The sequence below is a fragment of the Tenrec ecaudatus genome, chromosome 10 (assembly GCF_050624435.1).
Source record: "Tenrec ecaudatus isolate mTenEca1 chromosome 10, mTenEca1.hap1, whole genome shotgun sequence".
Classification (NCBI taxonomy): domain Eukaryota; kingdom Metazoa; phylum Chordata; class Mammalia; order Afrosoricida; family Tenrecidae; genus Tenrec; species Tenrec ecaudatus.
The window spans coordinates 78,769,781-78,789,849 of NC_134539.1; the positions used below are offsets into that span (position 1 = coordinate 78,769,781).

The 20,069-nt window shown below is 54.7% G+C and overlaps 1 protein-coding gene across 2 annotated transcripts; it reads right to left on the bottom strand.

Annotated features, from left to right (window-relative positions):
* Window positions 1–1,663: 1,663 nt before the first annotated feature.
* URM1 (ubiquitin related modifier 1) lies at window positions 1,664–18,035 on the bottom strand. Of its 2 annotated transcripts, none has more exons than XM_075560706.1 (5): window positions 17,495–18,035; window positions 13,372–13,442; window positions 4,768–4,849; window positions 3,457–3,505; window positions 1,664–3,130 (listed from the first exon to the last, which is right to left on the bottom strand). In XM_075560706.1, exons 1-5 carry the CDS (start codon window positions 17,527–17,529, stop codon window positions 3,062–3,064), a joined length of 306 nt encoding a protein of 101 aa, XP_075416821.1. In that variant the 5' UTR covers window positions 17,530–18,035; the 3' UTR covers window positions 1,664–3,061. The 2 variants fall into 2 exon arrangements, with proteins under 2 accessions (XP_075416821.1, XP_075416820.1); XM_075560705.1 differs by lacking the exon at window positions 17,495–18,035 and adding an exon at window positions 13,622–13,788.
* Window positions 18,036–20,069: the final 2,034 nt, after the last annotated feature.

The following is a 20,069-nucleotide window of genomic DNA, read 5'->3' on the forward strand; positions in this document are numbered from 1 at the left end:
GCAACTCAAGGGACCCGGGCCCCGATCGATGCCCGCAAGCCAGGGGCATGGGGAGACCCACGCAGGGTCGGGATCCGCGTGCTTGCCCATCTGTCCGCCTTACCTCGGGATGACCGCTGAGCATCTGCGAGGCAGTGAGTGGGACACAGCTCCGGAGATCTCCTGGCCCGGCGGTTTTTCAAGGAAAACGCAACCCCGCAGGAAACCGGGGCCCTTAACTCAGGGGCTTCGCCACTGATTGTCCAAACGCAATTCTTGTACGAGTCTGCGGCCAACCGAGAATTGTGGCTGGACATCTGTGGCCGAGCTCCCGGCGCAACAGGGGTGGGGGCCGGCAGGAACCGAGCTCGGGGGCGGGTGAGACCCCTCGGGGCGGGGGCTGGCCGGCCCCAGTGCAAGGATCGCAGCCCAGGCCCGGCGCACAGAGGAGGGACGCTCGACCCCGTCTCGTCTCCAAAGCCGCCATCCTCATCCCCGCCCTCCTCCTTTCCGGCGGGTGATCGTCTCAGCTGGTGGGGTTCTCCAGTCAATCGCGTCGTTTGTCCCCCTTTCAAATTCCGGCTGGGAACGAAACTGGCATGCAGCGGCGGGGTCGAAAGTGGTGGGGGGAGCCTGCTCTGGGCCAGAGCCGCAGTAAGCCCGGGTGAATGAAGATGCCAGCAGAATCCACTTGCTAACTCGTCCTGAATCGGTTCTAACCTATCCCCCTCGCTAATATCTCCATAACAAACAAACAGAAAGTGTAAACCAACCCCCAAGCAAGCCGACCCCTTCTGGCAGCCCCTCCAGACCGTGGATGGGCTGCACCTCCTGCTGCGGCTGGACCCAGAGAAGTGTCGGCAATGGGGCCAGGGCAATCGCGGCGGCTGGGGAAATATAACTTGGACAAATGAATAATTTTCATTAAAGAAACATCTTCAGAGATAGTGGGGTTATTCATTTTATTTCCTCAAAATCGCAGGCTAACTCAAGAGAAGCTGCCTGGGGGAGGGGAATATCTGAGACTAAGCTGGGGTCATCTGTCCCTGACTGCTCTCCTGCCCAGCTTATGTCTGAAAAATCCATCTGAAGTGGTCCTCTGCGACTGGTCCTTGCCAACTTGGACCGCTGGGCACAGCTGCACGGAGACAGTCAGTTGCAGGCATGTCCCCCTGCCCTGCTATCTTGGAACCCTAACTATCCCTGTGCTGCCCCCCCCAATAGTCAGGAGGTAAGGCAGTCTAGCACCAATGTTCAGAAGCAAGGCTCTCTCTCAGGGGATTTGGGGGAGAGGGTGGGCAGGGAAGCAGCCAGGCGCCTCCAGGTTTGAGACCCTAAACAGGCTGGCCGGAGTCAGTCAGCAGTCATTCAAAGCCCTGCTGGCCCCTGGCCCAGAGGCACTGATCTCAGCACTAGGTACGGCTGGTCACAGTGCCTCTCTGGAGAGCAGGCAGAATCTAATCTAGGCCCGAACCCGCACCCAGACCAGCAACAACCTTTCCGGACATGGCCACCCCTTCGCGCACGCCCACGCGCACCCCGAGGGCCTGATACTGGCAGTGCTGGAGAGCAGTGCATCACTAGGGTCATCTGTCCTCTAAGTCCCCACACACTGCTGGACCACCATTTGGCACTCTCATGTCCACAGGGGGAGAGAAATCCCACCTTAAACTACCAACATTCAATGAACAGTAACGTTTTGAGTGGGATGATGTAACGTTATTTTATTATGATTATTATGTTGAGATCTCTCTTCAGCAAACAAAGCCTTTTCTCTTCAGGTCATGGGAAGGGGAGTTCAGCAGCTCATCTGTGTTTCCCTCTTTCTGGGTCCTGGGCTGTTGGCTGCAGTTGGTCTCAAGCCAGCAGGATAAAGCAGCATCCTGGGTCCCAGGCTGGTCAGCACAGACCAGCCCCTCCTGGACAGTCTGGAGTGCAAGCCCTAGCTGAAGCCAGAGAGGCTGGACCAGAGATCAGGGCTGGGAATGAGAGGGTGGCCACCCTGTTTCTAAGGAAGACTCTCTAACCAAGGCTAGTCAACAACCTAATCTTTTATTTGCTCAAGACCAGCTGTTGCCAGCACTGAGGCCCCACATTTCTCCAAGGGATGGAGGGAGGAGGGGCAAATCACCTGCCTGCCTGCCAGGCTCAGCCTGTCCCCATCATGCTTTCAGCAATGAGTGCAAAGGGAGGTAGTCTACATTTGGGCCATTGGACATCTCCCCAACGTCTAAATGGGCTAGTTTATGACTATAAATGTCCACACTGTGGTTGTAGAGGAAACTGAGGCACACTGACCCCTCCAGTCCTCCATGTGCTGGTCCAAAGTTCAAACGACTCCTTCCTCCTCCTCACCAACCAGCAGGATGAGTGGCAGGCAGCCTTTGGCTGGGGGAAGGTTCTTGGGAGCCCATCTGGTGCCCTGTGTTGGGTGAGGCCAGCCAGGGTCAAGGGCTAGGGGTCGTTGGGGGGGAGCAGGAGGAGGGGTGTGGGTGGAAGAGCAGCTGCTGGGTGGGGGTGGGGGTGTCAGCACTGAATAAGGGACCCCAGCTGGGGTTCCATAATGATATTAGTGGGGGACAAGCAGAGTCCTCTGAGGTCTGGACAGGGAAACTGAGGTGGAGACTCCTCTGATCTTGAAGATGAGAGGGTCTTCTGCCAGTGCTTCAGGTCCACTCCGTTTCCCCCCGAGACGCCTGGGCCTGGAGAGCAGTCACTCCACGCTTAGTCGGAGACACTCGAGAGGAGGGGCAAGGCAGCAGCTGAGTCACCTGGCTACAGAGCCTGCCTGTTACTGACCAACCCGGGGAGCCCCCACCCCCCACCCCCCGCCTCAGTTGCTGGGAGAGGGAGCTGGGTTCTGTCCCCGACCTGCTTCCCTGCCTGCCTGCCCTGCTCACGTGCCTGAGAAAGACCTGTTTTTAGCACCTGGCCTCTTTTCCCTGCCTGGAGGGAGCTCAGGGGATAGAGCAGGGAAGAAAGCAGCCAAGCGGGGCAGGGGGATGTGGAAGTAGGGCCCAAGGGTCCGTGTGATGGCTCTGTTCTCCCCACTCCTCCGGTACCCAGGCGCAGGGAGGGGCCCTTAGCCTCCATGCAGTGTGGATATGAAGAGGACGCTGTCCTGGTCCTGAAGCTGGTAGTCCAGCTCACCCTGGTCCAAGAGAGAGGGGCGGGATAGTCAGGGGTACATTTCCAGTTTCTCCCTGAGATGTCAGAAAGAGAAGATGGGGGCGGGGGCCTGGCTGCTCTGGGGGTGACAAATACAACCTACCAGAAAACGGCTACTACTCCATTTGTAAACCTCTGGGGAGAGCTCACCTTCCCCAGCCCCCAACACTCATTCCTCTCCTCCTAGGGGGGGGGAGGCACGACTTGAGTGCCTCAGTTTGGGGACTGAAGTGGGGAAGAGGAATTCAGCTCCCCGCTGCAGAAACAGGGAGAAGAGGGGCTAAGGGAGGACTGTCCCAAGGTACTGACCAGCAGCTCCCAGTCAGCATCGTTAATCAGCACCAGAATTCCAGGTCGCCTGTGGAAAAGAGGGTGGTGAGTAGCAGGGAGGAAACCGGCTCTGCCTTGGGGCTGTAGGTAGGGGAGCCTTCCCTTCTGAGGTCCTTGCTGCAGGGGGAGGCTACCTTCTTCATCTAAAGAAAACCAGTTCAGATACACTCTTTGGAGCTAGTGAGAATTCCAGCACCGCCACCAGACTTTAGGCAAGGCACTGAGCTTCTCTGAGTATCAGCCTCCCCCGCTAAAACCAGTGATCTGACACTGGCCTCAATGTGTCATGGGAGTAGCAGTCTATCATCCCAGGGGTCTCAATGAACTCTCCTTGGCCCCCCAAGAAATGGAGAACTTTGGCTCCCAGGCCTCCTGCATCCCATCAGGGAGAGCAGGCGATCTGCTCTTCTGGACTAGAGGAGACTGGACTGGCGTGTTCTACAGCAGCCCTGTCTGGAGTGGCAGGGCGGGCTAGTATTTGGACAGGCAGCTTGGCCTGGCAGAGGCCCAAAGAGCATGGCTGTCCCTGGGGGGAGGCCACACGGGGACAGCAGGCCATGTGTTGAACCAGGGGCTGGATGGCAGCCCTCGCTCACAGGGCTTGTGGCTACCCTGTGCTCCAGGCAGGTGAATGTGTCCCAGCACAGGGACCTGGCTCCTCTCCTACAAGGCCGGACTGGGCCTGGGACAGCTAGACAAGCTTTGGGCTGGGGGAGGGGTGTCCAGAAGGAGCACACAGCCAGTGGTTTCCCTGTCTACAGGAGCCGTGTGGCCAGGTAAGTGACAAAGCACTACAATGAAGAAATGCAGTTGCTCAGTCTCCAGCCACACTGAGGGAATGGATGGCTGTCTCCTGAAGGCCTTCGAGAAGCCAGCTCCATCCTGCGGAAGGCCCAACATCCCTCCCTCCCTCCCTTCCTCCCTCTCGGCGCTCACAGTACAGGGAAAAGTCCTGAGGCCAGTGGAAGGAAGGGGCCGGCCTCAGTTTCCACACCATGCTTGAAGCCACCAGAAGGCAGAACAGCACGTAGTTTTTTGCCAAAGTCATCCATTTTCTGTCACTTGGATTTTTTGTTTTTAACATCCAATCATTTTAAGTCACAACAAGAAAATGGAACTAAGTCTCACTAATTCACAATAAAAAGTTATTTAAAGAAAAAGGAAAGACAACAGAACCAGGCCCAAGACAGAGCTGTTTCCTCAGAGGAGAGAGGGAGGACAGAGTGGGAACAGCACTCAGAGAAGGCGGCTCACACATTCCTTCCCTCCCTCCCCAGGGAAGGGACTCACACACTGTCTCCTTGGATGAACAAGTCTGGCCGCTCCCTTAGCAAGTTCTTCTTGATCCAGACCAGGAGGTTCCGGATGTTCCCTGGAGAGGAAGACACAAGACAAACTATCGTCAGCCTCAAACACCTGAGCCCTAGAGTCTTGCCTTCATGGACAGGAAGTGAAGCTGGGGCTCAGAGGGTTCTAGTGGCCCCAGCGGTGATGGTTCCTACATTTGTGGGGTCCTAAGGGGAGAAACACGGGTCAAGAGAGGCCAGGGGCATCTGAAGAGTGGGCCCTGGTAATGCTGGAGGCAGTAGCATGACCTATGGGAGGGGGACTCAAGGCAAGCAAGATGGGCTGTCATACCTGAAAGGGCTGGGACACTGACCCCAACAATCTGAGAGGGACACAGATGGGCTTCTGAGAGGCCCTGCACAGCCCCTCCACCTTTATCTCGCCAGCCAGTCTCCGACAGTGGGAGGATTCAGCTCTGCTCTAGGGGGTCTGCAAACACTTCCCTTTGTGCAGAAGAAAACAATCCTGGAGCCCCGATAGCATCAGTTAATTTCCTCTGGCTGAGGAAGAGAGGCTCCCTCAGAGAGGTGATGCTGACAAATCACTGCTCCACTCCCCCACCCTCCTCCTGCTGCCCTCTAGGCCTGGGGCAGTCACCCTGAAGCTAGGGCTGCTGACTCTCCCTGAAGAGGCAGGTGGCTCAGTGGGTGCCAGTCTAGGGTTCCCTCTCTCTAGGCTGAAGGACTTCCTTCCTAGTTCTCCCAGAAGTGTGTGCCCTCCTTCAACCAGCCAAGCCTCAGACAGGCTGGGCTCCCTCTCAGAGACTGGAGGCGCAAGGACCAGCTCAGGGAAGCCAGTAGGGCCGGGGGTTATCCGGTGTCTGCTGTACTAGAGCCAGGGCTGAGGCAAAGCCCAGAGCCTTCACTGAGTAGGGACCAGGGCACGCTTTGGTTTTTCTGTCTGGAGTCCGGAGTCTTGGAGTGTGCCATGGGCAGGGTGGCTTGGAGGCAGAGGGTGTCCGCGGCTCTGCTGCCAGGCCGTAGACATATGCTGCGCCCTCCACAGGAAGGGCTTTCAAGCACTGGAGTTGGCCTCTGGGCTGCCCCTTAAGCAGGCAGGATATATTTTTAGGCCTGCATCCTGAGCGGGCTAGTTCCCTTTGCTCTGTGCCCACTTCTCAGGATCATATGCCAGCAGAGCACGAGGCCAGGGGCAGAATGCCCATGAGCTGAGGGTGCCGCCTTTCCATCTTCGTTTCTACTTGGAAACAGAGCAGACTGGTCTTCCCGGACCCTGCGGCAGGCAGGGCTGGGAGTGCTGCATCCATCTAGTCGCTTTCTCTTGACTCTGGGAGGGTCCTTCCTCCCTTGTCCGGCGCTGAGGTTTCTGAGCTTCCCTCTTGGCTCAGACTCCTCTTGGCCTCCATCTTGGCACTGTCTGGTGGGCCGCCGGCTCATACATCTTGCGGCCGCTCGATAAAGCTGCTGGGGCCTGACACATCCATCAACCAGCCCTGGCGGGCGGGGCGGTGTCTGGCTGTGCAGAGGTACTGAGCAGCACTGGGCAGGGCCTGGCAGGACTCAAGTTAGATAACAAGGCCAGGGTTTCTGCTCCATTCCAGATGGGCTTGAATGGTGGGCAGGAAGCCTCCTGGTCATGTTGGAGTCATCCAAGTAAGGGTCCATGCCATCAAGGAGTCCCAGAGGGGCCGGTGAGGGGGCTCATTTATCATGATGCTCCTATTTGCTCAGGTCACTCCCTCCTCCTCTGCCCCCACCCTCCCAAGGCCTGCCCACATTCTTGATAGCCTGTTACCATGGTGAGGCCACTGCATCACCATGCATATTGTTCCCCCATGCTTGGATTTGGGGGTGGGTAGAGGAGAGGTGGAACTCATGACTCCCTTTGCCTACTGCAAGGGCCACTTGGCCTGGCCTGAAAAACACCCCCAGGGATCTCTTGCTAGGCTGGTGGCAGCCGACAATATGCAAAGAACCTCCAAGCCAGATGGCTGGCTTCCAGGGCGCCAAGGGGAGGGGGAAGGGTTAAGCAGCCAGGTCCAGTGGCCTGGGGTGGCTCTGGGATTTCACTTTCACCTTCCTTCTCAGTGTCCCACTCACCCGTTCCTACTGAGGGTGGCCTCCTTCCCAGGGTCCAATCTTCCTCCTTGGGCAACTGGAGGTTTGCCGAAGGCGGACAGACCCAGTCCCGCCAGGGAGTGCACTTTCCCTTATCTAATCCTGGTAGGGAATGCTACAAACACATTCAAGGGCAGTGAGAGCCTTACCTGTGCCTTTGGCCTGGGGTCAGGTAAGCCTTTGGGGCACATGCTAACAGTGAAGGGGGGGGGGCGAAGGAAAGGTACGGGGAGATGGGAGAGCATTCTGGCCACAAGGAAGCACCTGTGGGAAGACCTGAGGCAGGATGGCCCTGGCAGGTTTGACACAGAAGAGACAGGGAGGGCAAGAAGACCAGCAATGAGATGAGGCCAGAGCAAGTGTGGAGGAGGCCTCCCCTCCTGTTTGCCAGGGCACTATACCTGAAGCAGTGCTCCCTGGGCGTGGTGCCCACACCCCGGGGCTGGCACACCCATGCTTCTGTCTGGACACACGCATATGAAGTCCCAGCTCAGAAGTAGGACATTGCCACTCCTGGGAGGAGTGTGTTCTGAGGCCTTAGAACACAGCCCAGGAGGGAGTGCTCCAAACTCCCAAGATGTTTACTCAAAATAGGAGCCACTACAGAGCCCAGAATTCAGCAGCATAGACAGCCCAGGGTTTGAGTTCAAGTCCACTGCTTCCAGTCGTGTCACCTTGGGTCAGACATTCTCTCTAGGCCTCAGTTTGCCTTTTTGTCAAAAGGGGATGGCAAATAGGGCTATTGCTAGGCTCTTGGCATTGTGCCTGGCATGTCATCGGTATGATTATCCCACGACCTGGAGGAGGAAACTGACCTCTGCCATCCCTTGCCATCCCAAGCTTCCACATGCTCTGCCCAGTGGCCTAGCACGCTGGGGCATGCTCAGTCAGCCACTGACCAGCCAGTGCTGACACCGGCCTTGGTTTTCAGTAGGGTACACTAACTCCCACCAGCAGGACGAGGAGGGAGAGTGGTGAGTGAGGGGTCCCAGACAGTTCTCCCTTCCACTGTAGACAATATTCACACCCATAAGACGTCTGGTGTTGGACAACCCAGGAAGGAATGCCCTTCAGAAGCTGTGAGTGCTGGAGGCCTGCCCAGTACTAGGAGCCTTGGGGCCTGTGCTGCCCATATGGTGACAGGAGAGGCTGCTCTGTAGTGGAAAAGGTTAGGAATTTGGGTTCTAGGGCAGAAGACCTGGGCTGGGTGCTCAGTGGCCGTGGGCAGGAAGTGGCTTTCACCATCTTCTGACTAGTGGCAATGAGCAGAACTCCAAAGCGTCCTGTGGACGCTAGGGGCACCCCAGCATGGTGGGAACCGTACTCCCAGCTGAAGGTGATGGCTGCTTTGACTGTCCCTGCCTCACCTCTGGAGACAGCTCACAAAAGGCAGCGAAGGCTTGCTCTCACAAGCCTCCCCCAGGAGAACTCCTCCCAGGGCCTTGTCCTCACTGGGTGGACACCAGCCAGACTTGGTGGCAGGAATTCCTGTCTCCTCCCCACTCCTCCAGCCTCCCCTTGAACCCCCAGAGCTGGTCCACCAGGCTGTGGGGCAGCTCTTGATCCCAAGCAGAACTGTCTTCCTGTCACTGCCCAACAAGCTGAGTTGGCTGACAGGGACCACGCCAGCAATGTGTCCCTTCTTCACCTTAGATGTGGTTGCGAGACTGATCCTCTCAGCCATCTCTTCCACCAGTTACACCGCCCATCCCACCAAGTCCACCACGCTCTAAGCCAGGCTCTTCTGGGAGCCCACCCCAGGCCTTGGCTGAAAAGGGAGAAGAAAGAGTTGGGGTGGGGGAGCAGGAGAGAAGAGGGGGTGGAGAGAACATCAGAGGGCCCATTTACAAGTGAATGGGGGTAAGAATGGAGCAGTTTGTGGGCTAAACTGGCCTCAGAAGGAGGTTTACAGATGTGCGAGGGGACGCTCCTCATTGTTTAATTAAGCAGAAAGTGGATCTTTTCAAAAGCAATTTTGCACAGGGGCTGGGAGGTGGGCGGGAGGGAGAGGAGGGAGGGGCTCGGCAAACAGGCCTGGAGAGCAGAGAAAGGAACAGCTGGCCCCGGAGAGGCTGTGAGGCGCATGCTAAGCAGTTTAAAGCGCCCAGGGGCTCCCAGAGCAGCTCCTGCCTGCCCTCCCCCACCAGCCACCCTTTAAAGTGAGCAGAGCAGAGCAGAGGGGCAGGGCAAGGGAAGGCACACATTTCTCCAGCTGGCGGCCAGGCCAAGTCAGGTAATGGCCTCTGCTAGGGCAGGCCACTGATAAACACTAGACTGTTGACCATGCCCTGACCTCCAAAGCGCCGGAGCTGATCCCCAGGAAGCCAGAGCTCTGGGCAGAATGTGTGGAAGCTCAGGACACCAAGGGAAGGCAAGCTCTCAGTTGAAGAGTCACAGAGCCACCACACCTACAAACCCCTAGGTGCCAACCAAGCTTGTTCCACTGGGCTGTCAAGACAGACACAGACACACACCTACCCCTTCTTAGGGGAGCAACGTGTTCTGCTCCACAGAACTGTATGCACACACGTAGGGCTGGCAGTGCCTCGGAAAAAGAGCCTGAGAACTACTTTGAAAAGTGAGCCACTGGGAGCCCTCTGTAGGGAGCAGCTCTGCTGACACTATGGGCGTCACCTACAGCCAATGGCTCTTCTCCTTTTGAAGAGCTGGAAGCCACTGCTTTGAGAGTGGAGGCACCAAATAGGAATCTTGCTCAAGAGGCCATGAACTGGCTCAACCTTTCCACTTCATTAATGGGAAGACAATCCGCCCCCGGAAACAACTGACTTGCAACCCCCCCAGGCCCTCTCTCACCATGGCACCCACTGCGCTCCCCTCACTCTCACAACCACTTCTCCACACTTGGCTGGACTGGGAGCTCTTCCCTGGGCCCAGATTCCAGGCTCTGGAGTTCCTGTTTGTGAGACTTGTCACAATCCATAATCTAAGGCTGCTATTTTCTCTGCTGATGTCTTCAAGACTTGTTTGGCCAAGTGGCAGCCCCCAGGCTGGGAAAGCTGCCAGGCAACAGCTTTGGGCATGGGCAGACTGAGACTCCTGCCCTCCCATTGGGTCCACGTGCCAGGGTAGAGCCTGGCAGCTGCCACCTAGTTCGATGGCTGCTGCCACCTAGTTCACAGCAGGGCACAAATGAGAACCAGGAGTCAAACCCAGGAAAGGGCTCCTGATTGCTTTGCTTCCTCTTCCCTTTCCTTCTCGCTAGGATGAGAAGTGCAAGCCTGGGTCCGCGCGCACAGACATGGGAGACCTGCGCTCTCTCAGGTTCGACTTCCTTGACGGCTCTGCCAGGGCCATTACGGCAATTACAACAGATCAGGCACGAATAAAAGAATGAATACAAGTTTAAAATTGTACACAGGTTATGGATGAGCGACCCGTTGGGGGCCCTTGGGGCTAGATGGTAACAGGTTAGCGGCACAAGACTAGGGCTTTGGAGAGTCTCAGGTGTGGATTCTGGCTCTGCTATTGTAGAACTTGGGACTGAGCTCTTTCACCCCTTCATAAACTCAGCGGAGATCTCCCGTTGGAACAAATATACACATTGCCATTTGAGGCATAGCACCCTGCCCCAAACTCAACCTGGGCCCCTAAAATGAGGGGCTCCTCCAGCTTGGGACTCCCCAAGTTCTTTCAAACCCTTGGGACCTGCGTATGTGTGATTCCCACATATGTGCTTCACGTGTGCTTGGAAAAGGTCGAGCATCTTTACTCGGCGCACAATGAGGCTGGCTTCTTTCTGTCATGCATGTGATAGTTCCAATGTCACTCCTTAAAGGAGCCCCCAGGGACCTCCAGTGAGTCTCACTGAGAACACTCTATTGCTCCCCTTACAGGAGTCACTACAATGTGTCATTATAGAAATATACGTTTGTTTGTCGACATGTTTATTGCCTGACTGTACCCCAATCACACTGTCAGCTCTATTAGGGCGACACTGCTTTGCTCGACATACAATACCCAGCAACTGGTCCCACGCCCGGCACAAGGGGAGCACTCAGCAAAACCTTGCCAACGGTCACACCCGGCACTGGGGAAGCACTCAGTCCACGAATGACGCAGCGGGGCTGTAATTATGGAAAACTGCAAACTCACACACCAAGCAAACTCAGGAGGGAATAAATCACAACTTCTACTTGTGATAGCAATACGCTTCCTGATGAAGCCTTTCCTCTTAAAGTCTTGAAAGGCTTCTTCTGGGATTGCCCTTGCTTCCTCCCAAGGTGGCTAAGGCGGTATGACCACCTGATAAAAAAGGGGGCACTGCCCCCTTTACCACTTCAGGCCTTCCCCCACCAGAAACACACACAACCCATGCCCAAATCATAGTGGGCACAGCCCGGTTCCTTGGTAAGGCCCCCACGTCTCTGAGTGTGCCACTGATTCCTGACTTGCGAGATGAGCAAGGCTTATTGGCAGCCAGCCAGAGAATGTGGGCAAGTAACTGTGCATCCTCACTGGCAGAAATACATCCGGTTCACTCGATGGTCCCCCACCTCCATCCAGCCTTCCCACTTCCTGGGTGGCTTTCTTCCCCTCCCTGCAAGAGTCTCAGTGTGAGTGGGGGCTGGGCTCTGCACTTGGGCACCCTCCCATTGCTGGGACCCATGATCAGGCTTGTGAAGGACCTCAACAGTGGCATCACCTAGCACTGACCAGCCCCCAGCCCCTCCCCCCTCCCAGGCTACACTGCCATTTCCCCAGGGGACATGTGCAAATGAACTTTCCACCAAAGTCCCAATTTGAAGAGGGAGCTAGTGTTTGTCCTGGCCCAGGGTTGGCAGCCACAGAGACGCTCAATGTCCACATTCGAGGAACAAAAGGCAAAGCTCCTGAGTGAGCAAATCAGGAAGAAAACACGTCTAGCATCTCTCACAGTGAACCACCGTCCAACGTTTTGTTTTTAACTCTGGAAAAGTTAAAAGAATAGTACAAATGGAGCAAGCAAACAGAGACATGGAGTCCCCTGCCATTGGACTGGTTCACATTCACAGCACCCCACAGGGTTCTGAGGCTGTAAATCGTTAAGGGAGCAAATAGTTTCATTTTTTTCTCCCAAGGAATGGCTGGTGAGTTTGAACTGACAACCTTGCGGTCAGCAGTCCAACATTTACCTGGCAGGGCTACCAAGGCTCTTACAGAATAGTTATAGAACACCCGTACTCTCTTCATCTACATGTAGTACGTAACTAAAACACTCTGCCACACTGGCTAGCCACTTTTGACTGGTATCTTTCAAGCTATTTTTCTTCTCATCCAAATCCTTGTATCATAATGTGATCTCAGTCATTAAGTTTCCCACTTTCATGAGAACATCTCTCTGCTGCCATGTCATACCAATGTCATGCGATGCCATCAAACTGGTTCTGACTCAGGGCTATCCCACACACAACAGCATGAACCCGCCCAGGTCCTGCACCATCCGCACAATCGGTTATGCCTGCAGGGACAGCGAATTTAATGTGGCTCTCTAACTCCCACAGACGACCATTCCCTGCATGGGTCTGGCAAGAAGGTGCGGGAGACAATACTGACAGGATTCACCCCTAAATCATTGTGAAGATCCTGCTGCATACAAAATGAGCTCTGACAAGCAGGAGGAGAGAGCTCATTACCAGCGAGAGTCAGGTGCAGCGCAGTGCATCCTCTGGACCTGCGGTTCCTGTGCGGCAAACTCCCTGGAGCCAAAAGACAGCCGTACCGTCAGAGCAGCACCCGGCCGGAGCACGGGGCAGAGCGGTGGACTTCCCAGCCCACAGAACAAGTCAAGCCAAGTGCTTTTGTGCAGGGGGCTGGCTTATCAGGTGGGGTGCCTCTGGGCACTTCATTGGGGATCCAATGAAGTAGAGCTGAGTGCCTGCAGGGGGAGGCCATGCGGACAGGCCTTACTTGAAAGCACTCTGCAGGATGAGAAGCCCCGAGTCCTCACAGTGCTGGTCCCGCTCTTCAACACTGTAAAGAGGTGTTCTGTGGCAGGTTTGCCCTATGCAATCTGTCATTTTCCTTGTTTTCTTTCTTTGTCCGTTGGTTTGTGACTGCTGCTTCTATTGGTATTGATTTTGGAGCAAAGCAAAGTGAAATCCTTGACCACTTCACCCGTCATAACTGAGACACGCATTATTCTTTATTTGGTCCTTTAAACAGTCCCGCGAGGTAGGGCTGCCATCCCGACTTCACAGCCAGGGGCAGTGAGGCTCAGTGAGGTGAGGCCCTTGCCTAAAGTTCTAACAGGACTTCATCTCAATCTAACTGAAGACAAGCCCCAGGCTGCCCTGTCTTCCTCTGGCAAAGCTGGCTGACTGCACAGGATGGAGGAAAAGTACCACAGTGACTGTCTCTCGTCCTCCCTCCTTGGCCTGGCCTTCCCACCTCAACCGAGACGAGTCATCCGACAAGACTGCCTCCTGCCCAATCCCCACCCCTGCGGGGAACCCAGAGGGTCCATACTCACAGGGCTCCTCCTGTCCGGGCAAGGTGACCTGATGCTTTTTCACGCCATCGAACAGGAGCTCTGCACCGCCGCTGCAAAGGAGGGCCAAAGAAGACAGCCAGGTAAGGGGCTGCCAGCAGGAGGCAGCTGAAGCTGAACAAGGAAATTAGAGTTGGAACTGGAAGCCCCCAAAGACTTGGAGACCAAGGGCCAATGTGGCTGGTCCTAGTGACTGACTCTTACATATGAAATCCTGACATGGTACACTTACCCAAACTCACAGCCATCTAGGCAGAGCTGACTCACTGCCATCCCCTGTGGGTTTCCACGGCTGTTTACAGGAGGGAAAAGCCTAGTCTCTTCCCTTCAGAGTGGCTTCAAACTGGCAACCCTGCGGATCAAAGCCTAACATGTAACCATTATGCCACCAGGGCTCCACCAATGGTAAAGGAGGTTGTAAATAATAACCAAGCAGTCACATTTGCAGACTGGCCCATTCACTCTGGAGGGAATACGTGTTGGAGCTGACTTGGGGACAGAGACCAGGCTCCACTAGTGGCCTGATGTTAAGGCTCTGTCTGGGCACTCAATCTTCTCAAGCCTCTGCATCTTCACCTACAACAAATGTTGATAAATCACGTGAGCACTTGAAATGCCCCTTCCCAAACAACCTAGTGCTGGTCTGGGGGCAGGCAGGAGAGGCTACTGGGCTTAGTACCAACTAACAAGGATGATTCACGTCACCTCGGGACTTCTAAGATGTTTCTCATCTCAGTTCCTCCTCAAGGCATCCCTGGGAAGAAGGCAGAGAAACATATTATCAAGTCCACCTGACAGAAATGCAGATGGAGGCCCAGAGAGCCTAAGAGATGTGTCTAAGGTCGGACAGGCAGTGGCTGAGCTTGGGATGGAATCCTAACTGGGAGGAAAAAAACCTTCCCTGCAGGTCAGGAAGCTCCTTGAGGACATGTCTGCGGTCTTGCACCAGCCGAGGGAAGGCTGTCATAGAGGAGATGCTGGAGCCAAGCCGAGAAGCCAGGGCTTTAGATGAGACCTAGGCTTTTTCAGTGGCCCACACAGCCTCTCCCTCAAGTCTCCTAGGTTCTATCTTAGACTTCATGTGGGCCCTGATTGAGGCCTTAACAGACTTTTGATGCCTCCCAGCCTATCATTCTTTCTCAATTTCAGGGAACAGAGATGGCCTAAGAAAGTCCCCTGGGAGGTCGAGGCAAGGCAAGCATTGTCATGGGGGAAACATGGGGCGACTGTCATCCAAACAAGGTCACACTTTGTTGATGCAGAAATGTGGAGGGGGAGAGCAGGCCCATCTGTGGCCGCGCACAGGGCCATTTCAGCTGCAAGCCAGCACAGAGCCTCCATTTATCCCCTTCCAAGAACCTCCTTCTCTGCTGGGGGGGAAGGGAGGGGGTTGGCATATACAGCAGCTGGACTGGGGGAGGGTGACAGTTAAGGGGCTCAAAAGTGGGGGGTCAGAGAAGAGGGGTGGGAACTGGAGACACTGGGACCCAGGCAAACAACCAAGAGTGGCCAAACCTGGTGGTGCCAGGCTCGGAGGCTGAGACTGTTTTTCCCTGTACAAGCAGATGAGGGGAGAACCAGTTCAGTCTAGCTCAGTGAGTGACCTGTCACCACTGGGCTCATGGGCACATGCCTAGCCTCTGGAGAGATTCAGAGGGGTGGGCATGGGGCTCTTCTGGCCCCAGAAGAGACCCAAAGCCAGATGCTCTCATGTTTTGCAGGAGTCGCTATTCAAACCCATCTAAGGATTACTTAGGATAGCTCACCTTCCCCAAGTGGGAAGGATGCCCCAAGCATTGGTGATCGTGCTTGCTTGATGCCAATGGCAGGTAGAGACAGTCCCAAAATGGCTTTTATCATCATCTTTCTCTTAAACGTTATTTCCCTCACTTAGCTGAAATGAAAGGCCTGTCAAAAACAGTGCCTAGCACACAGGACACACTCAACAGTTAACTACTCAATTAAGAAAAAAATGCCCATTTTTTACGCAATGGCATTCCCTTCCTTTGCCGTTACTTGCTGGACACAGGGAAACTGGGGAACGAGGGAGGGTGCCTTCCAGCTGAGTCTTGCAAGCCTGGACCTTTGGGACACAACTCACCCCTGTAGTATGCATGCACTGAGTCCTATGTGTCCTGAGAAAATGCTTTGCTGGTGACAGTTCAGGGGACAAGGCAGAGGATGGCGGAGGGAGAAAGGTCCGTGAGAGCTTCTAGAAAGTCTACCAAAGCTGGTGGCTGAGAGGGTTGCACCCTCAGGTAGAAGTGACACAGTCATAATTCAGACTAGTCTAGGCTCAAGGGGTATGTGCAGTGACAAAAGTGAGGGGATGCAGGACATGGTGGCTTCTCTGCAAATCTCCTCAAGTTCAGAGTAAAGGATACAGGATGTGCTGAGGTACATGTGCAATGAAAGAGAAGCCAAGGGTAAAAAGCACAAGAACAAAAAAAGAAGGAACCTGAGTTTGGCACATCCCTGGGCTTCTCCTGGCTTCCTAAGCTGCAGTCCTCATGGGACAGACACGCTGTGCTGGCAAGGGGAGAAGATGGGGCTGGGTGTAAGTGCTGCGGGTGGAGGGATCCTTTGCTGGAGCTCACTTAAGCTTTTTGGGGTTAGGGGAATTTGAAGGTGTCAGGTCAGAAAAGGGGCCATTATCCCAACCACCTGGAAGGAAAGGATCCTATCTGTATCTTCCCCCCATATATGTGCCTGGCACATAAAAGACACATCTGATGAATGCATTACCAGCTGAGTCTGAATGAAAGGTGAATTGGCTATCGAGAAATCTTAATGAACAGTCTGTCTGCTTCTCCTTTTCCATCTCGGCTGAGCTGTGCGCAAGCAGCAAGGAACCTCCTAGAACTCCCAGTTCTTTGTGGGGAATAGATGGGCCACGGGTCAGCTAGGCAAAAAAGGTCAGCAGGCCAGACCCACACAGGTCTCACTGGATCCAAAGGGCCAGACAATACCATCAATTAAAATGCACTCAACATTCATGAGCTTTCTCCCTCCCTTCTAAGAGACAGGCACGCTAAACAGTGAGAGCACGGACAAAGTTCTATTTATCTTTGTATCCTCACTGTCTGGCTCGCTGCCTGGCACATGGTAGACACTCAATATAATCGTTGGTGAATGGACTACCCAATGAACGGAAAACTGGAGGCATCCAGTGGAAGGGAAGGCATGTATGGGGGTAGTTTTAGAATCCAATCTCAGACTTCGTTCTTTCACGTCAGCTTGGTTAGTATGACAGAATACAGAGCTATCCACCCACACACTCACCACTGTGAGTCGGTGGCAACATTTGGGCTTTTGGTCCCAGCTGGGTGCCATGCTGAAATTACACCTTCCGTCTCTTAGAGCCTCAGTTTCTTTGCCTTCCATCTAAGATTGGCTGTTTATTCCGGCTATGAGTGCAAAGAAAAGGCAAAATTGGCCAATGTCTACTTAACAAGCGGTCTGCACTGCATAAACCCTGGCTGCTGCTTGTAGGGGAGAGAAAATTGTGACTTCCCTGCGTGTTTCTTCTGCTATGAGCAAGTCCCCCCACATGATTTACTTAAGTTCACACAGTGTACATGTTCGTTGACCTCACTGCTCCTTACCACCGAATCTCTATGCGAGCCAAGACATGCAGGGCGCACTCAACACATTAACTGTCTTGAGAGGGTTTAACTGTTTAGTACCAGAACCTCGTTCGGGTCACAGATCCCACGACTAACTGGGTCCCCAAAACCGTATACACACAAGGCGCTGCATGAAAGAAGAAACCGCGGGTTGAAGCTTGGCCTTTTGAGGTTCTAGGCTCTCAAATTCTAGATTAATGAGACCGTTAACGATGGATGAGAGGCTGCCGGCTAACTATTACGTCTTTTGGGTCGGACAGGCCACCGAGAACGCAACTCGTGCGCCTCTATTCCTGAACATACGGCCCCGTCGCCAAAGATGCTGAGCCCCTCCGACGCTACGAGGCGAGTAGCGTGGCTGAGGGCAGGTGCCGAGAGCCCCGGCGATTCGGTCGTGACGGGCTCCACGGCAGAGGGAGGGGAGCTCCGGGCCCGACGGCTTCAGTCCATCCCCACGGCGCCCCAGCTCCGCTACTCACCCGAACTCCACCTCCACTGACAAGGGCGCTGCCATCTTGGGGAAGCCAAACTTCCAGGAAACACCCCACACTTCCGGCGCGCCACTCCACTTCCGGTCATGGCCCTGGCAGCGACCGGAAGAGGCGGGTCTCCGGGAAGCAAACTCTCCATCTATTGGCTGGAGGCCGAAAGGAGGCGGGAAGGAGTACGGGAGCCGCGGAGGGTTAGTTCGGGCTGTGAGAGTAGGTTATCCTCCGCCTTGTGCTGGCAGGCCTCGGAGAGACCCTGAATGGCCAGGGACTCGTACACGGATGCACGCAGGCAGGGGACAACTCCCAGCGTCCTTGCGTAAAGACGGGGAGCCGGAATACTCTTTTGCTTTGCATTAGTTAGCCATCTCTGCCGTCAACGGGGCTCGAGCGATCCCATCCGCTCCTCCGACTTCCACTGTCCCCCAACTTTTCATTCCCACTCCAGAACGCGTTCTCCTGAGCTCTTACTCGTTACCTAACCATCGCTTTAGGCGTCGTTCGCTCAGGAGATTCCGTGCCTCTGCAGGTGCTGGTGGCGTGGTGGTTCCTGGCTGGGGCTGCTGACCAGCAGGTCAGCCGTTGTAATCCGCCCGCTGGCGCTGCACGATGTGGCTGTCCACACCCGTAAGGAGCGGCGGTTTCAGAACCCCGGGGCGGTTCTGCCCTGGCCTACGTGGAAACGACTGATGGCAGCACGGTGGGAGAAAGCAATGGTGATCGGGAATAATGGGCAAGGATTCTTTTACAGCATTCATAGTCAATAGATGAACTTTAATCAGTGACCGTACTGGATGTAAAATCTCAAACACAAGATCGAAAGTTACAAGAACTGCACAAGGGAAACTGACCAGACTGGGCGCGGGCTGATGGCGAAGGCCTGCGTCAAGCGTGCTGGCAGGGTATTGGGCAGAGAGACCTGGAGCAGTCCAGGGGGCACATGTTCTGAATTTTGACTGGGGGGACATGCTGGAGCATCAGGAGCGAAGGTGAGGTGGGAGCAGGAAGAATGGAAAGAGATGATGCTAGAAAGGTGACGGAGGCCAAACCAGTCCTTGTAAGCCAGAGAAGTACTTCCGTCTTTGTTCTGGTCATAATGAGAGGATAATGAGGGTCTTTAGGGAGAAATGCGATTGTTGAAACTTTAAAAAAAAACATCCTTTCCAACTAGAATGTGGGAAAGGATTGGAGGGGAATAAGAGACAGAGTGACCCCTTGGAACTTGTTGCAAAAGCTTGAGGCAGATGATGGGGTGAATGAAAGTGGCTGCGTGCTCACACATGTACTGAAATTGGATCCAGGAGGACCCGGGCAAGGATGATATGCAAATGTGTGAAACGGTCCATCAAAAAACAAGTAAGTGGATGCTCCATGGATATGTAAACTGCACAATCCAAAATCTGAGTTCGGTCTTACTAGGGGAGGGTAGTGTAGCCTAGTGGTTAAGGGCAGACCAATGCGATGGCAAGGACTCTGGGGAGCTCAACTGCCAGCTTTACATCTATGTTCAGCCGCTTCCCGAGTATCTTCAGGCAGTTCCCCCAAGGTCTCTGTACCTCAGTTAGTTTCCTCATCTGTAAGAGGGAGCAGCCCCTACTTCCTAGGGTCGGAATGAGGACTAAGTGAGTGCTTGGCACAGTGCTGCCCCTTCGCCGCTCAGTGACAGAACCAGCAAGACACTGGGACTCAGGTCTCTCTCCCTGTCCACCTGTTGTCATCAAATTTGGAGTCGCCTCTTTTCTAGCCTCATTTTGCAACCCCGTTCGTTCTTCTATTGACAGCCCCTCACTTGTCCCTGCACCTTGCTTCCTCTCTGCCCAGCCTGCTGCCCTCCCTCCAGCCTTCGCTTCAATGCACAGATCAAGTCCATGGACAGCTCCAAGCCTCTTGCACATGCCGGGCGCTGGTCCAGGGCACTGGCAACACAAAGACAATGTAGACGCATTTTTGGTCCTCTGAAAGCGCAGAGGAACCCTCCTGTCCACCAGGGCCACGTTCTCCATGTTGTGTGAGTAGCTCAAGCTTCCCTGGCCTGGGTCTGTAAAAATTGTTTGGGATCAGCCAAATGATTTCTTAGGGCCCACTCGGCAAAAAATATTCTAAGATTTTTCCATTGGCTTCTTAGCGCCACCCAGGTAGAAACCTTGCCTGATTGGACTCATTTTTGATCATGCACAGTAAAGCGCTTTCCCCATCATAGCGGTTTGATAAAAATGTTCGCTCGCTGGTGAACTGAACAAGTGGGCTGAACAAGTATTGTTCTGCTGCTCATAGGGACTATGGCCTCCCTTTGCTCGCAGATAAGGACCAATTTACCCAGAAGGCACTCCGTGGCCTGTACAAGGTGACCTCACTCAGAAGTAAGAGGACTTGCTTACTTATAGGCCCCCTGCTCCCGGGAGCCACTGCAAACAGCCAGCCACCCCAACAGAAGAGGCCTAGAAAAGATTTGACATCCATTGAGCTCCTGGTCTGTGCCAGCCCAGTGCCTATGCTGCAAACATGATGGTGGACTTGCTCGATGAGTCCCTGTCCTGCGCTGATGGTTCTAGAAGCCATGGGGAAA